Source organism: Anopheles coluzzii, chromosome 2, assembly GCF_943734685.1.
Source record: "Anopheles coluzzii chromosome 2, AcolN3, whole genome shotgun sequence".
NCBI classification, from domain to species: Eukaryota; Metazoa; Arthropoda; class Insecta; order Diptera; family Culicidae; genus Anopheles; species Anopheles coluzzii.
In genome coordinates, this window is record NC_064670.1 from 44,910,262 (window position 1) to 44,927,867 (window position 17,606).

At 42.0% G+C, this 17,606-nt stretch overlaps 8 protein-coding genes across 12 annotated transcripts in view; 2 read left to right on the top strand and 6 right to left on the bottom strand.

Moving 5' to 3' along the window:
• Positions 1–17,606, bottom strand: part of LOC120949361 (histone H2B) — a 202,183-nt gene that overhangs the window by 67,264 nt on the left and 117,313 nt on the right. The gene's annotated exons all lie outside the window — the stretch shown is intronic.
• Positions 1–17,606, bottom strand: part of LOC125906890 (histone H2B) — a 189,090-nt gene that overhangs the window by 67,264 nt on the left and 104,220 nt on the right. The gene's annotated exons all lie outside the window — the stretch shown is intronic.
• LOC120949373 (histone H2B) overlaps positions 1–17,606 on the bottom strand; it is a 164,805-nt gene that overhangs the window by 67,264 nt on the left and 79,935 nt on the right. The window lies entirely within an intron of this gene.
• Positions 1–17,606, bottom strand: part of LOC120949375 (histone H2B) — a 99,171-nt gene that overhangs the window by 67,264 nt on the left and 14,301 nt on the right. The window contains exon 3 of one of the 3 annotated variants that reach the window (XM_049607790.1): positions 1,519–1,819. The exons of the other annotated variants lie outside the window; for them this stretch is intronic. The gene's annotated coding sequence lies outside the window, so the exon portion shown is untranslated. The remainder of the gene's footprint in view (positions 1–1,518; positions 1,820–17,606) is intronic. 3 annotated transcript variants of the gene reach the window in all.
• LOC125906911 (histone H4) lies at positions 36–554 on the bottom strand. The gene has a single exon (XM_049607838.1). It carries the CDS (start codon positions 396–398, stop codon positions 87–89), a length of 312 nt encoding a protein of 103 aa, XP_049463795.1. The 5' UTR covers positions 399–554; the 3' UTR covers positions 36–86.
• Positions 590–17,399, top strand: LOC125906869 (uncharacterized). The gene is made up of 6 exons (XM_049607638.1): positions 590–1,054; positions 7,597–7,793; positions 12,592–12,912; positions 16,394–16,592; positions 16,681–16,699; positions 16,898–17,399. Exons 1-6 carry the CDS (start codon positions 652–654, stop codon positions 17,346–17,348), a joined length of 1,590 nt encoding a protein of 529 aa, XP_049463595.1. The 5' UTR covers positions 590–651; the 3' UTR covers positions 17,349–17,399.
• LOC125906891 (histone H2A-like) lies at positions 12,482–13,151 on the top strand. The gene has a single exon (XM_049607797.1). The coding sequence runs from the start codon at positions 12,574–12,576 to the stop codon at positions 12,946–12,948; it is 375 nt and encodes a 124-aa protein (XP_049463754.1). The 5' UTR covers positions 12,482–12,573; the 3' UTR covers positions 12,949–13,151.
• LOC120949390 (histone H4) lies at positions 15,191–16,940 on the bottom strand. The gene has a single exon (XM_049607839.1). The coding sequence runs from the start codon at positions 16,682–16,684 to the stop codon at positions 16,373–16,375; it is 312 nt and encodes a 103-aa protein (XP_049463796.1). The 5' UTR covers positions 16,685–16,940; the 3' UTR covers positions 15,191–16,372.

Below are 17,606 nucleotides of genomic sequence, written 5' to 3' on the forward strand. Positions count from 1 at the left end.
AAGACACAGCTCTTGAGTAATGTATTGCGGTCCTGAAAAGGACCGTTTGATTTGAGACTCCACATGGAAGTTTTATAGAGATAAATTTAACCTCCAAAACCGTACAGAGTGCGGCCCTGACGCTTCAGAGCATACACCACATCCATAGCGGTGACGGTCTTACGCTTGGCGTGTTCAGTGTAAGTGACCGCATCACGAATCACATTCTCCAGAAATACTTTCAGGACGCCACGGGTTTCCTCGTAGATGAGGCCGGAGATACGTTTCACTCCTCCGCGCCGAGCCAAACGGCGGATGGCGGGCTTGGTAATGCCCTGGATGTTATCCCGCAGCACTTTTCGGTGACGCTTGGCTCCTCCTTTACCCAGACCTTTTCCTCCCTTTCCTCTTCCAGTCATGATGAGCACAGGATTGTACGTTCACGATGTTCACTTCAAATTGACGATCACGAATGAGCGTTTTCGAGCTCAACGTCCCTATTTCTACTTTTTCATCCACGCATTCCCTCTTGCTCTTAAGATGAGAGAAAACAAGGGTTGGCAAGCGCATAAAAAGAGCTCTTGTTCGAGCAGTGTCCTCATTTAACGTTCAACTTTTGTCAAATAAACAAGTTCGCTCCGTGCTCAACGAAACCTACGCTCCCGAAGTGAAATGGCTCGTACCAAGCAAACCGCTCGTAAATCGACTGGAGGTAAGGCTCCTCGCAAGCAGCTGGCCACCAAGGCTGCTCGTAAAAGTGCCCCGGCCACCGGAGGAGTGAAGAAGCCGCATCGTTACCGTCCGGGAACGGTGGCCCTCCGAGAAATCCGTCGCTACCAGAAGTCGACCGAGCTGCTCATCCGCAAGCTGCCCTTCCAGCGCTTGGTGCGTGAGATCGCCCAGGACTTCAAGACTGATCTCCGCTTCCAGAGCTCAGCCGTCATGGCGCTGCAGGAAGCCAGCGAGGCGTATCTGGTTGGTCTGTTCGAAGACACGAATCTGTGCGCCATCCACGCCAAGCGCGTCACCATCATGCCCAAGGACATCCAGCTGGCCCGTCGCATCCGCGGAGAGCGTGCCTAAATCGTCCATGCATCCGGAAGCGGTCCCTGTCTAAACGGGGCATTTCCTTCTCAAAACGGTCCTTTTCAGGACCACCAATACTGTTGAACATTCCAAGAATTTTCTTTCGATTGCTATTATGAAATTGTACATACGAATGCAAGCCTTCACGTATGTCGTTTTGTTATAACGAGGAAAGTGTGAAAAGGGGGAACATTTGTTTTAAATAATCAATGTTATGGGAGGTATTTTAACTTTTTCTTGTCAAAGTTTCGCTTTTTAATAGGGCATCTGAGGATTTTGACTATATTGATCAATATTTTATTACCATCTATATTATCTATGACTATTATACCAACATCGCTGCTTACAACAAACTACGAACGAATAGTATGACTTTATATTTTACAACAAATGTTCGACACAAACAGCTTAACTGATGCTTATACACACTTTAATTCAAACGCTTAAGACGACCCTTCAATCCTTATAAGCAAGTTTAAAATCGAACAAATCTATTACAAAATTTGACTCACGACACATAAGCTGCTATTGGTTGCTTTGTCGATAAATTATCCTCGTATGCGCGAGGAAAATTTTATTTAAAAAAATGATTGTCATACAACGAGCGAAACGACTTCTATTCATAATTCATGATACACGAAACTCCATTTACAATTTCACCTCGCAAAACGCTTCCAACCAGTGCGGACTTCTTTTTAATGTTTTTGTAAACGTGCTAAGGTTCTTTTTAACATTAATATTTACAATGAACAACCTAGAACTTTAATGTCAATCACAGCATCATTGTTTCCAATACAAAGTTCGCAAACAAACTTAGGATATGGCTGCGTTTACCTGCACTAATGCCATTTAGTACAGGCAAACGCAACAAACTGAACAATTACGTTGACGAAGACGGACACCCTGAAATTAAAGCGCTAATTCGCTGGTGCAGATGAAACGAAGGATAGTTCTTTGTTTGAATGCGGTTTGTGGTCCTAAAAAGGACCGATTTGAGAGAACGAAGCCAATCATTTCAGTGGCTTACTTCGAGCTGGTGTACTTTGTGACAGCCTTTGTTCCTTCGGAGACGGCGTGCTTGGCAAGCTCACCAGGCAGCAGCAGACGAACAGCGGTTTGGATTTCGCGGGACGTGATCGTCGAACGCTTGTTGTAGTGCGCCAAGCGGGATGCCTCAGCAGCAATGCGTTCGAAGATATCGTTGACGAAACTGTTCATGGCCATGGCCTTCGAAGAGATACCAGTATCCGGGTGGACTTGCTTCAACACTTTGTAGATGTAAATAGCGTAGCTTTCCTTGCGGGTCTTGCGCTTCTTTTTCTTGTCGGACTTGGAAATATTTTTCTGGACCTTGCCAGACTTCTTCGCAGCTTTTCCACTGGTTTTGGGTGCCATTTCGACGGAAAAATTCACTCAACACTGGGACACGATGTGTATGATTCAACGGGTGATTGCGTTCTTTTGTTGTTGTTAGTATGGTTTAGAGAGGCTTTGGCTCCTGCGGAGTTCTTTCGCCTCTTTGTGGGGAAAAGTCAGATTATTATATTGCTATAGCTGATGGAATAAATGTGATAGTTTTAAAAATTTTAGTAGATTTTCCTGTTTCTGTGGGTGAGGTGAAAGTATTGAGTCTATGTTGGCGTCAAGATGGCAAGTATTACGAAGTTGTGTGTATCCGTGGCATTCTGTTAAGAGGTGGAATATTGTTATAGTGGTACCACAGAATTGTCAGAGAGGAGGACTGGATCGTTCGATGAGATGGCTGTGGGTCAGTCTAGTGTGGCCTATTCTTACTCGAGTAAGGATCTTTTGGTCTCGATGTTTGATTACTGATGGCCATGGTGTAGTTGTTAATTTCACTAGCCGAAGGAAGTTGTTTTTGGTTTTAAACCATTCCTTTTCCCACGCCTCTCTTATTTTTCCATTTATATAGATAATTGCGTCTCTTTTAGGCAACGAAGTGTTGTAGGTTGATGTTTTTCTTCGGCCTTTGTTGGCGAGGCGGTCGGCGATCTCGTTGCCTTTGATACCAGTGTGACCAGGTATCCAACAGATGGTGAGTTGTTGATCCTGGTTTATATGTGGGCTAGTGACCTGGTAGAGCTTTTAGATGTTTGGGTCCTTATATGTTCCATGCTCTAGTGCCGAGAGGACACTCGCACTGTCGGTAAAGATGACGTTTTCCAGGTCAGAGCGCAGGGTATCTTCAACTGCCTGGATTAATGCCAACGTTTCTGCCGTAAAGATGGAAGAATGATCCGGCAGTTTGGACGCTACTTTATCAATGGGTGAGTAAATCCCGAATCCTGCTACTGCTTCATCGACTGATCCATCGGTGTAAATGTGGTTGTGCTTAATGTATTTGTTGTTGATGTGTTCTATGAAATGTTTTTGTGCTATTGTACTATTGCAGCCTGCTTTAAGGATGTTTTTAAAATGCCAGTCTATATTAGGGGGTTCATGGTACCACGGCCGAGTGCCAAGATGTAACAGTGTTGTGATATCCGGGATATTGCAGTTTGTTATAGCGAAAAGTTCGGAGTTGGCTCTATTGAGGAATGATGGTGCTTGGATATTCTTTTCTTTAATTCTTGTTGCTGTTGCGGCTAATTTAGTTGTTATTATATGGCTAAGTGGAAGAAGTCCGCTCTCACTTAGCATAGAGACGATGGGGCTGGTTCGGAAGGCGCCTATGGCATATCTTAGAACGGCATGGTAGATGGGGCTTATTGCTTTTTCAAACTGTTCCTTTTTAATCGATACTATTTCTATACCGTACAGTAGTTTTGGAAGTAACCAGTGATTAATAATGAAGATAAGTGTATCTTTTGAAGCTTTGTGGGTTCCTGTGCTGAGCATTTTGGAATGGTTGATATTCTTGGTTGCTGTAGTTTTTAACTGTTTAATGTGGGCTTGGAATGTGAGTTTTTGGTCTATTGTGATCCCGAGTATCTTTACTTTTTTACAGTCTGGAATTTGTGATTGATTAAGGCAAAGCGGTACAGTTGGGTGCGGTTTGGTGCAGATGTGTAGTATATTGCTTTTTTCAGCAGCGATGTCATAACCAATACGTTTTGACCATTCCCATAAGATGTTCAGTCCCTGTTGCAGATTGTATCGCGCTACTCCATTATCTGCATTGCTCGAGATCAGGACGATATCATCAGCGTACACCAGTGGAGTGATGGATGGTGGTAGTGAGCGGAGAAGACTTTCGATGCTAATCAGAAATAATGTTGGAGAAAGGATGGCTCCTTGAGGAACTCCGTTTTCGAGTGTTTTAGTGCTGGATTTGTTCGTTCCAATCAGAACCTCGAAGGTACGGTCTGAGAGGAAATCATCGAGGAATGTGATCATGTTACCTCCGAAATTCCATCTGGCTAGCTGGCGCATGATAGCGTATTTCCATGTTCGATCGAAAGCTTTAGCCAAGTCGATGATAGCACAGTCGGCATGATGTTTATCAGATTTTACTTTGGCCAGCAGTTCTTCGAGTTGCACAAAGCAAGTTTCCGTGCCTAATCCGCATCTAAATGCGTGTTGATTAATGCTGAGGAGTTTCCTGCCTTCCAGTTCTTGGGTAAGACGCCGGTTAACCATTCTTCCCAACACTTTTCCGATGCAGTTTAGTAAGCTTATTGGTCTGTAGCTATTTGGGCTGTGTTTAGGTTTATCGGGCTTTAAGATGGGTATTGTTAGACTTTTCTTCCAGTGAGGAGGAATTTTGCCACTCTGCCATATGTGGTTGTAAAGCTTTAAGAGCAGGTTTTTTTCGTCAGAAGGAAGGTTTTTCAACAGTGGATAGCTAATGTCGTCTGGTCCTGCTGAGTTGCCTTTGCACTTGGCAAGAGCCCAACTCAGTTCGGCTATAGAAAAGGATCTATTGTAATGTATGTTGGGTCTGCTATTGAATTGTAATTGTATGGATTCAGTTTTTGCTTTGATGGTCTTAAATTCTGGCGAATAACTATTTGTGGCGGATATGGTGGCAAAATGAGTGGCAAGTACCTCTGGTGTTGATTCAACTGGCACTATTGTGTCGTCATCGGTTTTGATGATGATATGAGCGGTATCTCGCTTGCGTTCTGTTAGGCATTTCACATTTTTCCACATGTCTTTTCCAGACATTTCGGGACTTATGTTGTCTTTGAATCGGTTCCATGATTCTTGTTTTGCCTTCTTTATTTCTTCTCGTACAATGCGATGAGAAATTTGAAATTCCTCGGAGAGGGTAGGGATATGGGTGTGGTCTTGGTTTTTCTTGGCATTTGTAGTTTTCGGAGCGCCTTGCGTCTCCTTTTTATGGCTTTTGCGACAGTGTCGTTCCACCAGTGAACACTTCGTTTGCCTGGTTTGCCTTTTGATTTTGGGATTGATTTCGCTGCTGCATCGTTTATGATCTTGATGATGTTTTCTTCTCTTGCTGTTTGCTTTCTAGAAAAATTCCGAGCTCTCCGATCGCTTATAACGGGCTGTGAGAGAGAATACGTATCGTGCAGCTCGAAAAATTCCAAACGAGTATCGGGCAGCACGAATAAGCTGCTATATAAGCATCGGTCGGGTCAAAATTGTTCTATTATAAAAAGACCCCTATTATAAAAAGACCCTGTATTATAAAAAGATCAGGGGTTCACCCGGACGGACGTGTTTTTGTTCAATTCCAGTGTCTACGCCAACGATCTCGGGAGAGAACGTTGGTAAGTAGTGAATATAGGGTAAATGTACCTATAGTGGTGGTAGTACCAATAGTGGTGGTATTGCACTAAAATGCGGTTCATAGGGCAAATTAAAAGTAATTAAGTTATTTACGTTAGTGTGAAATGTTCTTCAGCCTTTTACAAAAGGTTTAAAAGTTAAATGGGGACATTCCGTTACTTAGTGACCGAAAAATCCATTATTTTGTTAAATGTGTCAACATTTTTCCAAAATCCTTAGGATTTCATAACGAAACTCATTTTTCTGTTAACGTTCTAAATGACCACACAACCACCCAATTACTAGTTTTTCTACATAACTGTTCTGAAATGTTATTGTTTAACTAAAATTATTTGCCTTTTGACCATATTTATGCATTTTTAAGTGTTTTTTACCATAGTGCCATTATAGGTACACAAAACAAGCATGTTCCTATAGTGGTTATAGTTATAAAATCAATAAAAACAGGTCGTTTTAGATTTTTTCGAGGATATTTTTGACATGTCGTACTGTTTTCACTAAAATAAGCAACAGAAATGAGTTTTATGTACGTAATTTACCAAAAACAGGCCAAAATTCGCTTATATGGCTGAATGAAAAATTGACTTCAAATCAAGCACACTCTTCCGGGTGTAGGTTGATGACAGGTGTGATGCAGTACTTTAGTCAATAGTTTCATTGATCAAATTTATACATTTTTTACGATCAAATTACGCAAGAAACCTATATTATGGCAGTTATCCTTGCTATTCATACGAAAACAGCTTCGAAACTAAGTTTCATTGATATTATACACCGTTTTTGATGCATCTTTGTTTACCACCACTATAGGAACACAATACGACGACTATAGGAACCATACCACCATTATAGGTACAACGAAGTAGTCACAAAAATATGTATTTTTTCGTAAATTTGATGTATTTCATGATAAAAATGGTTGTGATTGCGTAGATAAAACATATTCCAATTGCTATGTGTTAAAATATTCAGAAATTGTCCTTCCTGACACTTTAAATCCATTAAAACACATCTGTACCACCACAAATTGCACCACTATTGGTACATTTACCCTACCGTTACTTTTTGTGTGTGATCTCGGGAGAGATAAACCACAGTGCCAGCTGCGCGCGTTGATATTGTTTCCGTGAGAGTGATACATACACACGCACACACGACACAGTTTGAAACGTGTGACAAGCACAGCGCATTGGCGCCAAAAACGTCGCTCGCAGCGTAAGCAGTGAAGCCGGTGTTTTCGTGCCATTTTACCCCGCTACTCGGGAGAGTAACGAGAAAAATTATCTTATTTATCTTGAAATTAAAACTCTTTTATTTTACTATTCCGAAATTGTAAATATTAGACTTAAGATTAATTGAACTTTTGCTTTTAAGGAACATTTATTTACTTTATTTCATATATTTCTTTATAACCTTATATACACTATATACATTGCATTGAACTAAATAAAACTAACCAACCCGGCAAAATGCCGGGACCCTCGCATCCTGTACGGGATGCACTTCCGCCCGAGCCTCCCCAGAGAGCTCGATCACTACCACCATGGATGGATCGTAATAACGAGTTTGGGGACATGAAGTTCCTCGTTCTCGAGCCGTTGAAAGGCTTTAAGCTCCCGCAAAACCCATGGATAATTTCAAAGAGCATTACCAACGTGGTTGGAGAGCTTACCGAAAGCAGCCACTCGATGGAATTCGGGCAGAAATATCTGATCAAAACCCGAAACGTTGCGCAGTACACAAAAATGCAAAGCATCACGCAACTCATCGATGGTACAAAAGTATCCATCACCCCACACGCTACGCTGAACACAGTCCAGTGCGTAATATTCGCCCCGGAGCTGAAAGGACTAAAGGACGAAGAAATTTTGCTCAACATGGAAAGTCAAAACGTCAAGCAAGTCCGACGATTCACCCGAAAGGTGAATGACGAAATACAACCATCGAACTCTTTCCTGATACGCGTAGAAGCTGGAAAAATACCGGAATCCCTTCGCATAGGGCTGTTGCAGGTGCGAACGAAACCATACTACCCAAAACCAATGCTGTGCTACAAATGCGCCAGCTATGGGCACACAAAAATGCGCTGCTCAAAGGGACAGGTGTGTGGAAACTGCGGAACCGCAGCACACGGTGAATGTTCGACCCATCCCGCTTGCGTGAACTGCAAAGGCGAACACAGCGCATTTTCTCGCGAATGCCCTGCGTTCCAATTTGAAGAACAAGTCATCAAAATAAAAGTCGACCACAACTGCACCTACAAGGAAGCTCGGCAAATGGCCCCCCAACAACATCAGCGAACAAGTGCTGTACAGCAGCGAATCACATTTGCGCAACAAACTACCACGGTGGATGATAAAGACATGAAAATCAAACGGCTCGAAGTAGAACAAAATGAACTGAAGAAAACGATCGTAGATCAGATGAAAAAGATGAATACCCAGAGCAAGCTCAGCGAAGCTCTTCTGAAGAAACTGAAAGAACCAAATGGAAATTCTTGGAATGGAAATGGAAATGGAAAAGAAAAATAAGAATAACCCAACGAACGAAGCCACTACACAAATCGAAGAAAACCAAAGCTCGACCCAATCCAACAATGTCTGCGAGAGCAACAACAATGCTGAAGCAACGGAAAGCCTCGAAACCGACAACGAAACAAATGACCAGGAATCAATGTCTACATCCGACACAGAATCAGAAAATTCGGCCACATCAGTCATCTCAGCACAATCCCGCAAACGAAACCACAACCTGGAAAACGTCTCATCGGAAGAAGAAGAACTAAGAAATGCAGTAAAAAACATGGCATCCAACGAAATCGCAGTCATCTCGCCCATCGCTTCTCCCACTCTTCCCTCCGAACAACGATCGCCAACTGCCAAACCATCGAAGAAAAAACATCGCCACTGAATTTATTCTCCTTTCCTCTTACCACAATAGTCTACTAACCTAAATCATTATCATGCTCTCCACAACCAATAATACTAATGACATAAACAAACCATTTCTATTAAACTGGAACATAAGAGGAATGAACACTAACCTCTACGAACTTCAACTTCTAATTAACGAATATAAACCTGCCGTCATAACACTTCAAGAAGTCTGCGATCCACCTAATACCAACCACTCTCCACTTAATCACTACAATTGGTCCTACAAGCTCTCTCCAACTAACCTACATCACAGTGTTGCAATAGGTGTACATAAATCTATTCCCTTCAAATTAATAAAAACTAACACCAATCTTTCCGCAATAGCAGTAAATATTAAGTCTCCCATAGACATGACCATCGTTTCACTCTACCTACCCCCTAGACCTACCTTCAACGAATCCGAGCTTAACTCATTTCTTAATCTTTTTTCACATCCCTTGCTAATAGCAGGAGACCTTAATGCAGAAGATAAGAATCTTAGAATCTCCCAAACTAACAGAAAATTTAATAAACTAAATAACATTTTTACTAACCATAATCTTTCTTTCATTTCCAACCCCAACCCTACCAGACTATGTATCTCTTCAGGTACAGAATCCTTCCTTGACTACATCATCTCATCCTCCTCCCTCCTCAACGAACTTAAACTTTACGTGTTGGCGGACACACATGGCAGTGATCACTATCCGATCATTGTCAAAAGCAAATCATCTCTTCCGGAAAATAAACAACGACCAAAATGGAAATACGAGAATGCCAATTGGACATCATACCAAATAAACATAATAAAACATCTACATTCAGACCCTCAGGCAAGAGAAGAAAACATCATCAAGATCATAAACGATGCAGCAGCGAAATCAATCCCAAAATCAAAGGGCAAACCAGGCAAACGAAGTGTTCACTGGTGGAACGACACTGTCGCAAAAGCCATAAAAAGGAGACGCAAGGCGCTCCGAAAACTACAAAATGCCAAGAAAAACCAAGACCACACCCATATCCCTACCCTCTCCGAGGAATTTCAAATTTCTCATCGCATTGTACGAGAAGAAATAAAGAAGGCAAAACAAGAATCATGGAACCGATTCAAAGACAACATAAGTCCCGAAATGTCTGGAAAAGACATGTGGAAAAATGTGAAATGCCTAACAGAACGCAAGCAAGATACCGCTCATATCATCATCAAAACCGATGACGACACAATAGTGCCAGTTGAATCAACACCAGAGGTACTTGCCACTCATTTTGCCACCATATCCGCCACAAATAGTTATTCGCCAGAATTTAAGACCATCAAAGCAAAAACTGAATCCATACAATTACAATTCAATAGCAGACCCAACATACATTACAATAGATCCTTTTCTATAGCCGAACTGAGTTGGGCTCTTGCCAAGTGCAAAGGCAACTCAGCAGGACCAGACGACATTGGCTATCCACTGTTGAAAAACCTTCCTTCTGAAGGAAAAAACCTGCTCTTAAAGCTTTACAACCACATATGGCAGAGTGGCAAAATTCCTCCTCACTGGAAGAAAAGTCTAACAATACCCATCTTAAAGCCCGATAAACCTAAACACAGCCCAAATAGCTACAGACCAATAAGCTTACTAAACTGCATCGGAAAAGTGTTGGAAAGAATGGTTAACCGGCGTCTTACCCAAGAACTGGAAGGCAGGAAACTCCTCAGCATTAATCAACACGCATTTAGATGCGGATTAGGCACGGAAACTTACTTTGTGCAACTCGAAGAACTGCTGGCCAAAGTAAAATCTGATAAACATCATGCCGACTGTGCTATCATCGACTTGGCTAAAGCTTTCGATCGAACTTGGAAATACGCAATCATGCGCCAGCTAGCCAGATGGAATTTCGGAGGTAACATGATCACATTCCTCGATGATTTCCTCTCAGACCGTACCTTCGAGGTTCTGATTGGAACGAACAAATCCAGCACTAAAACACTCGAAAACGGAGTTCCTCAAGGAGCCATCCTTTCTCCAACATTATTTCTGATTAGCATCGAAAGTCTTCTCCGCTCACTACCACCATCCATCACTCCACTGGTGTACGCTGATGATATCGTTCTGATCTCGAGCAATGCAGATAATGGAGTAGCGCGATACAATCTGCAACAGGGACTGAACATCTTATGGGAATGGTCAAAACGTATTGGTTATGACATCGTGCTGAAAAAAGCAATATACTACACATCTGCACCAAACCGCACCCAACTGTACCGCTTTGCCTTAATCAATCACAAATTCCAGACTGCAAAAAAGTAAAGATACTCGGGATCACAATAGACCAAAAACTCACATTCCAAGCCCACATTAAACAGTTAAAAACTACAGCAACCAAGAATATCAACCTTTCCAAAATGCTCAGCACAGGAACCCACAAAGCTTCAAAAGATACACTTATCTTCATTATTAATCACTGGTTACTTCCAAAACTACTGTACGGTATAGAAATAGTATTGATTAAAAAGGAACAGTTTGAAAAAGCAATAAGCCCCATCTACCATGCCGTTCTAAGATATGCCATAGGCGCCTTCCGAACCAGCCCCATCGTCTCTATGCTAAGTGAGAGCGGACTTCTTCCACTTAGCCATATAATAACAACTAAATTAGCCGCAACAGCAACAAAAATTAAAGAAACGAATATCCAAGCACCATCATTCCTCAATAGAGCCAACTCCGAACTTTTCGCTATAACAAACTGCAATATCCCGGATATCACAACACTATTACATCTTGGCACTCGGCCGTGGTACCATGAACCCCCTAACATAGACTGGCATTTTAAAAACATCCTTAAAGCAGGCTGCAATAGTACAATAGCACAAAAACATTTCATAGAATACATCAACAACAAATACATAAAACACAATCACATCTACACCGATGGATCAGTCGATGAAGTAGCAGCAGGATTCGGGATTTACTCACCCATTGATAAAGTAGCGTCCAAACTGCCGGATCACTCTTCCATCTTTACGGCAGAAACGTTGGCATTAATCCAGGCAGTTGAAGATACCCTGCGCTCTGACCTGGAAAACGTCATCTTTACCGACAGTGCGAGTGTCCTCTCGGCACTAGAGCATGGAACATGTAAGGACCCAAACATCCAAAAGCTCTACCAGGTCACTAGCCCACACATAAACCAGGATCAACAACTCACCATCTGTTGGATACCTGGTCACACTGGTATCAAAGGCAACGAGATCGCCGACCGCCTCGCCAACAAAGGCCGAAGAAAAACATCAACCTATAACACCTCGTTGCCTAAAAGAGACGCAATTATCTATATAAATGGAAAAATAAGAGAGGCGTGGGAAAAGAAATGGTTTAAAACCAAAAACAACTTCCTTCGGCTAGTGAAATCAACAACTACACCATGGCCATCAGTAATCAAACATCGAGACCAAAAGATCCTTACTCGAGTAAGAATAGGCCACACTAGACTGACCCACAGCCATCTCATCGAACGATCCAGTCCTCCTCTCTGACAATTCTGTGGTACCACTATAACAATATTCCACCTCTTAACAGAATGCCACGGATACACACAACTTCGTAATACTTGCCATCTTGACGCCAACATAGACTCAATACTTTCACCTCATCCACAGAAACAGGAAAATCTACTAAAATTTCTAAAACTATCACATTTATTCCATCAACTATAACAATCCAATAGTCCTATTATATACACAAAGAGGCGAAAGAACTCCGCAGGAGCCAAAGCCTCTCTAAACCATACTAACAACAACAACAACATTCCGTAAAGACCCTTCTCAAAGAGAACATCGTGTTGTTCGTGATCCCTTACAAACGTACCCCAATCAAATCTAACCATGTCTGGCCGTGGAAAGGGAGGAAAGGTAAAGGGAAAGGCAAAGTCCCGTTCCAACCGTGCCGGTCTTCCGTTCCCCGTTGGCCGTATTCATCGTCTCCTGCGCAAGGGTAACTATGCCGAGCGCGTCGGTGCCGGAGCACCCGTGTATCTGGCAGCCGTCATGGAATACTTGGCTGCTGAAGTGCTTGAGTTGGCCGGAAACGCTGCCCGTGACAACAAGAAGACGCGCATCATCCCGCGTCATCTGCAGCTGGCCATCCGCAACGACGAGGAGTTGAACAAGCTGCTGTCCGGAGTAACCATCGCTCAGGGTGGTGTGCTGCCCAACATTCAGGCCGTGCTGCTGCCCAAGAAGACCGAAAAGAAGTCTTAAACGGTGTGACAAAGCTTCCTTCATCTCAAACCCAAAACCGTCCTTTTCAGGGCGACAAATTACTTTGCCAAAGACATTTTATTCGATTTATGCTGTTATGGGAGAACCAGAAGGAATACAAATTCCTTACATTGAACAGTGCTTGAAACTGTGTACAAAATGTAGATGAAAAAAAGTGCCTTCTTTTGGCACAAAAAACATCATTTGCTGTTGTCGATTCTGTAACCTCTCATTACTACTTCTACAAAATGCAGCATATCATAAGCGATGCATAAGATTTTCCAGGTAGCTTGTTCAAGAGGGTTGGTTTTACCTTATAAATGCAAGCAGTGATTCCTGCGTGTTCACCTTTTTCTGAAAACAGTAAAGGACATTTTTACCTGATTTATCGTTAACCACGGGAAAATGTTGAACGTATCGGTACATCTTTCTGGAAGATTGTCGTAAAATGTTGTGCGGCTAGGTAGGCTTAGGTTCGCATAAAAAAATTGTTTTCAATATATTGGGAAACTTTGAAAATGGCTTTAAAATAGGTTGACCAAAAATTTGGAGTATTCATATAAACAAACATACTGTAAAATCGATCGTTTCACACTTCATTTAAATAACCATATATCCAAATATGTGTTGCATTTTAAAGTATGTCTATGTTTTAAACAATACATTGATTTGCAATGTAGGAATGCCAATAACCCAAGCGAGTCAACACGCTCGAAAGTAGCAAGGAAAGTAGAAATGAAGTAGCCTTCTACTTCCCTTCTACTTTTGTTGCTTAAAATCAGAAGAATGTAGAAACATGTGGGTTCCAGGAAAGAGCAAAAAATGAGTTCTTGAGTGTACACACACACGCACACGCGACGACTCACGCTTACGTTCTTGTTCTACGTTCTTATTCGCCCCTCCCCCTTCTCACTCGCCCCACAGATCTATTTTTAGATCATCACACTTCCATCGACGGGGCGGTCGATGTGACGATGTGTGTCGTCGCGTGTGTGTTGTCGATTTGGTCAGAAAAACTTTTTCTTCACACCAAATCTCTAACATGGAGCGTCGGCGTACCGATTGAACCATCGCGAACCATTTGATCAGTGCGCGCGGTTAAAACGACCTTTTGTATTGTGTTGTACGTAGCGTGCGCGCCAAAATTTTAAGAGTGCGCGGAGAGTGAATGTGGGTTTTTGGAGGTGGGGGAATGAGATACAGAGACAAATTTCGCTGCACATTAACACATACATTCTCACTGCACGGGTTGAACTGCGAATGCTCAGTTCTGAGAGAATATACTCGAGCGCTCGCGCATGAGTGCAAACAAGCGCGGTATAGAGGATAGAGGGAGACAAACGATTATTTTGCTCCAAGCTTTCTACTTTTGTCCCGTTGGGAAAATACAAAGTATTGAAATGCCCTAACGCATATGCAACTCCACATTCAATAACGCCGTCTAGTGGTGATCAAAGTCCCTGCAACCAGTAGTAACGCCATCTAAATAATTGGTAAAAGTAAGGCTCAGTGATCTACGTTCATATGAGAAGCGTTACATGCCTTTTAAAATTCCCAAGCAGTATTTTTGAAAAGTTCATAAACACCCCAAAAGCTTTCAATTTTAGCAACATTTCCTATGATTAGAAAGTATAAAATATTAAAAGTATTAATAAATTAATAATGTATATGAAATATAATTATTACCTATTCAATCTATGTGTCCGCCTATTGTGAATAAACTTTACTTTAGGTGCGAGGGCTCTTTTTTAAATTGAGGTTAATGAAGGTAGTAAATATTTGTATGTATTTCATTATCCTACTTTATCAATAGTTGGGAAAATAAATAAATAATCATTTTTATAAGTAACCATTTTTTATGTGTAAGATTGTTATAATTATAATACGTGAAGTTGTTACAACTCTGATTGCTGTTAAAAATGATAGCCTAATAGTAATAATAAAATTTATTTATACTCATGAATTATCAATGAGTGCTATCTTTGCAATTACTGTTCTTTTTTATGTTTGTTCAAAAATTGTTGCTTTCCTAATTATCATGTAAAAAAACGATATTAAGACATGATAATCTATTAATTTGCTCATCCACGACGATTAAACCAGGCGTTCAAAAATATGCTTGGGTTTGTGGTAAACAGGCGTTACGCGTAACGCTAGCGTAACGTAGAGGGCTGAGCCTTATTTTTACCTCAATTTGCTTATCCACGGCGGTTGAAACAGGCGTTCAAAAATGCTGCTTGGGTTTGCGCTAGACAGACGTTACTTGTAACGCTAGCGTAACGTAGAGGGCTGAGCGTTACTTTTCCAAAATAATTCATTATGCGATCTATGAGCTCCCAGGGTGTTTGTCCTGGATAATAACTGGGAAACATTTTAATGATAACGGAAGCTGGGGAACAATTACCAAATGTACAAACCAAAATGTAAGCATCGCTAGCGGAGCATCGCTAATTCAGTATACCAAATGAAGTCAGTATCCCAAGAAAATATATAGCATTCAGTTAACAGCATAGATTTTGGAGGTGGAGTTAATTTCTTCATGTTCATAGCACCCTGATAGCATTTCTTGCAGAAAGTATTTGGTGGGTATGAGTTAAATCGAATTAAACAGTTTTGAAGAGTTAAACAATCGGTTTGATCTGATACCGGTAGGAACATTTTCATATCATTTGGATAAAACAATTTTTCGCAATCTGGTATAACGTAAATAACATCATTTATGAAAATGATAAAAAGAATAGGGCCTAGAATACTGCCTTGTGGAACCCCGGATGAAATATTCACTGTAATTTGTCTTACACTTAAATTACAGGAGAGCCAATGAACAAGCGCCCTATTTATTCCGTAGCTTGATAGTTTTGAAATTAGCGTTGAGTGATTTACGGAGTCAAAGGCAGCATTGGCACCGTTAGCTGTTATAATAAACTCACAAACCTCATGAAAACGGTGTAGCTTTTTTCGCCCAATCCTTCTTTTGAATAATTATCACAAGTATCAATGAACGAAGCGCATGTGTAGCGGCGATTATTGCTTCAAGAGGATGAGCGGCTTGCCCTGAAGAATAAAATAATTTTAATTCGACACTATAAAATAAATTAATAAATTAATAAGTAAATAAAAATTCAATATTTTAACAAACACTTCAATCGTCGCTTTTATGTACGCTTCAAACGCATGCACATACGTTTAAAAGGCACATTTACAAAACGCCATCTCATGTAAATGCACTGAATATACAGCAGTGTGAGTGCTTGTTATGCGAGTAAAATGTTATACGCACACCATTCGAAGCCATCATAGACATTTTTTCTCTCAAATAAAACATTTTAATGTTGCGAAAGACACAGCTCTTGAGTAATGTATTGTGGTCCTGAAAAGGACCGTTTGATTTGAGACTCCACATGGAAGTTTTATAGAGATAAATTTAACCTCCAAAACCGTACAGAGTGCGGCCCTGACGCTTCAGAGCATACACCACATCCATAGCGGTGACGGTCTTACGCTTGGCGTGTTCAGTGTAAGTGACCGCATCACGAATCACATTCTCCAGAAATACTTTCAGGACGCCACGGGTTTCCTCGTAGATGAGGCCGGAGATACGTTTCACTCCTCCGCGCCGAGCCAAACGGCGGATGGCGGGCTTGGTAATGCCCTGGATGTTATCCCGCAGCACTTTTCGGTGACGCTTGGCTCCTCCTTTACGCAGACCTTTTCCTCCCTTTCCTCTTCCAGTCATGATGAGCACAGGATTGTACGTTCACGATGTTCACTTCAAATTGACGATCACGAATGAGCGTTTTCGAGCTCAACGTCCCTATTTCTACTTTTTCATCCACGCATTCCCTCTTGCTCTTAAGATGAGAGAAAACAAGGGTTGGCAAGCGCATAAAAAGAGCTCTTGTTCGAGCAGTTTCCTCATTTAACGTTCAACTTTTGTCAAATAAACAAGTTCGCTCCGTGCTCAACGAAACCTACGCTCCCGAAGTGAAATGGCTCGTACCAAGCAAACCGCTCGTAAATCGACTGGAGGTAAGGCTCCTCGCAAGCAGCTGGCCACCAAGGCTGCTCGTAAAAGTGCCCCGGCCACCGGAGGAGTGAAGAAGCCGCATCGTTACCGTCCGGGAACGGTGGCCCTCCGAGAAATCCGTCGCTACCAGAAGTCGACCGAGCTGCTCATCCGCAAGCTGCCCTTCCAGCGCTTGGTGCGTGAGATCGCCCAGGACTTCAAGACTGATCTCCGCTTCCAGAGCTCAGCCGTCATGGCGCTGCAGGAAGCCAGCGAGGCGTATCTGGTTGGTCTGTTCGAAGACACGAATCTGTGCGCCATCCACGCCAAGCGCGTCACCATCATGCCCAAGGACATCCAGCTGGCCCGTCGCATCCGCGGAGAGCGTGCCTAAATCGTCCATGCATCCGGAAGCGGTCCCTGTCTAAACGGGACATTTCCTTCTCAAAACGGTCCTTTTCAGGACCGCCAATACTGTTGAACATTCCAAGAATTTTCTTTCGATTGCTATTATGAAATTGAACATACGAATGCAAGCCTTGACGTATGTCGTTTTGTTATAACGAGGAAAGTGTGAAAAGGGGGAACATTTGTTTTAAATAATCAATGTTATGGGAGGTATTTTAACTTTTTCTTGTCAAAGTTTCGCTTT

Bases quoted from the DNA above. Each gene is read 5' to 3' on its own strand.
- LOC125906911 (XM_049607838.1), bottom strand. From the start codon at position 398: ATGACTGGAAGAGGAAAGGGAGGAAAAGGTCTGGGTAAAGGAGGAGCC.
- LOC125906869 (XM_049607638.1), top strand. From the start codon at position 652: ATGGCTCGTACCAAGCAAACCGCTCGTAAATCGACTGGAGGTAAGGCT. The intron at 7,794-12,591 runs GTGCGAACGAAA...GGCCGTGGAAAG, and splicing joins TTCGCATAGGGCTGTTGCAG to GGAGGAAAGGTAAAGGGAAA. The intron at 12,913-16,393 runs GTGCTGCTGCCC...AAAACCGTACAG, and splicing joins TGCTGCCCAACATTCAGGCC to AGTGCGGCCCTGACGCTTCA.
- LOC125906891 (XM_049607797.1), top strand. From the start codon at position 12,574: ATGTCTGGCCGTGGAAAGGGAGGAAAGGTAAAGGGAAAGGCAAAGTCC.
- LOC120949390 (XM_049607839.1), bottom strand. From the start codon at position 16,684: ATGACTGGAAGAGGAAAGGGAGGAAAAGGTCTGCGTAAAGGAGGAGCC.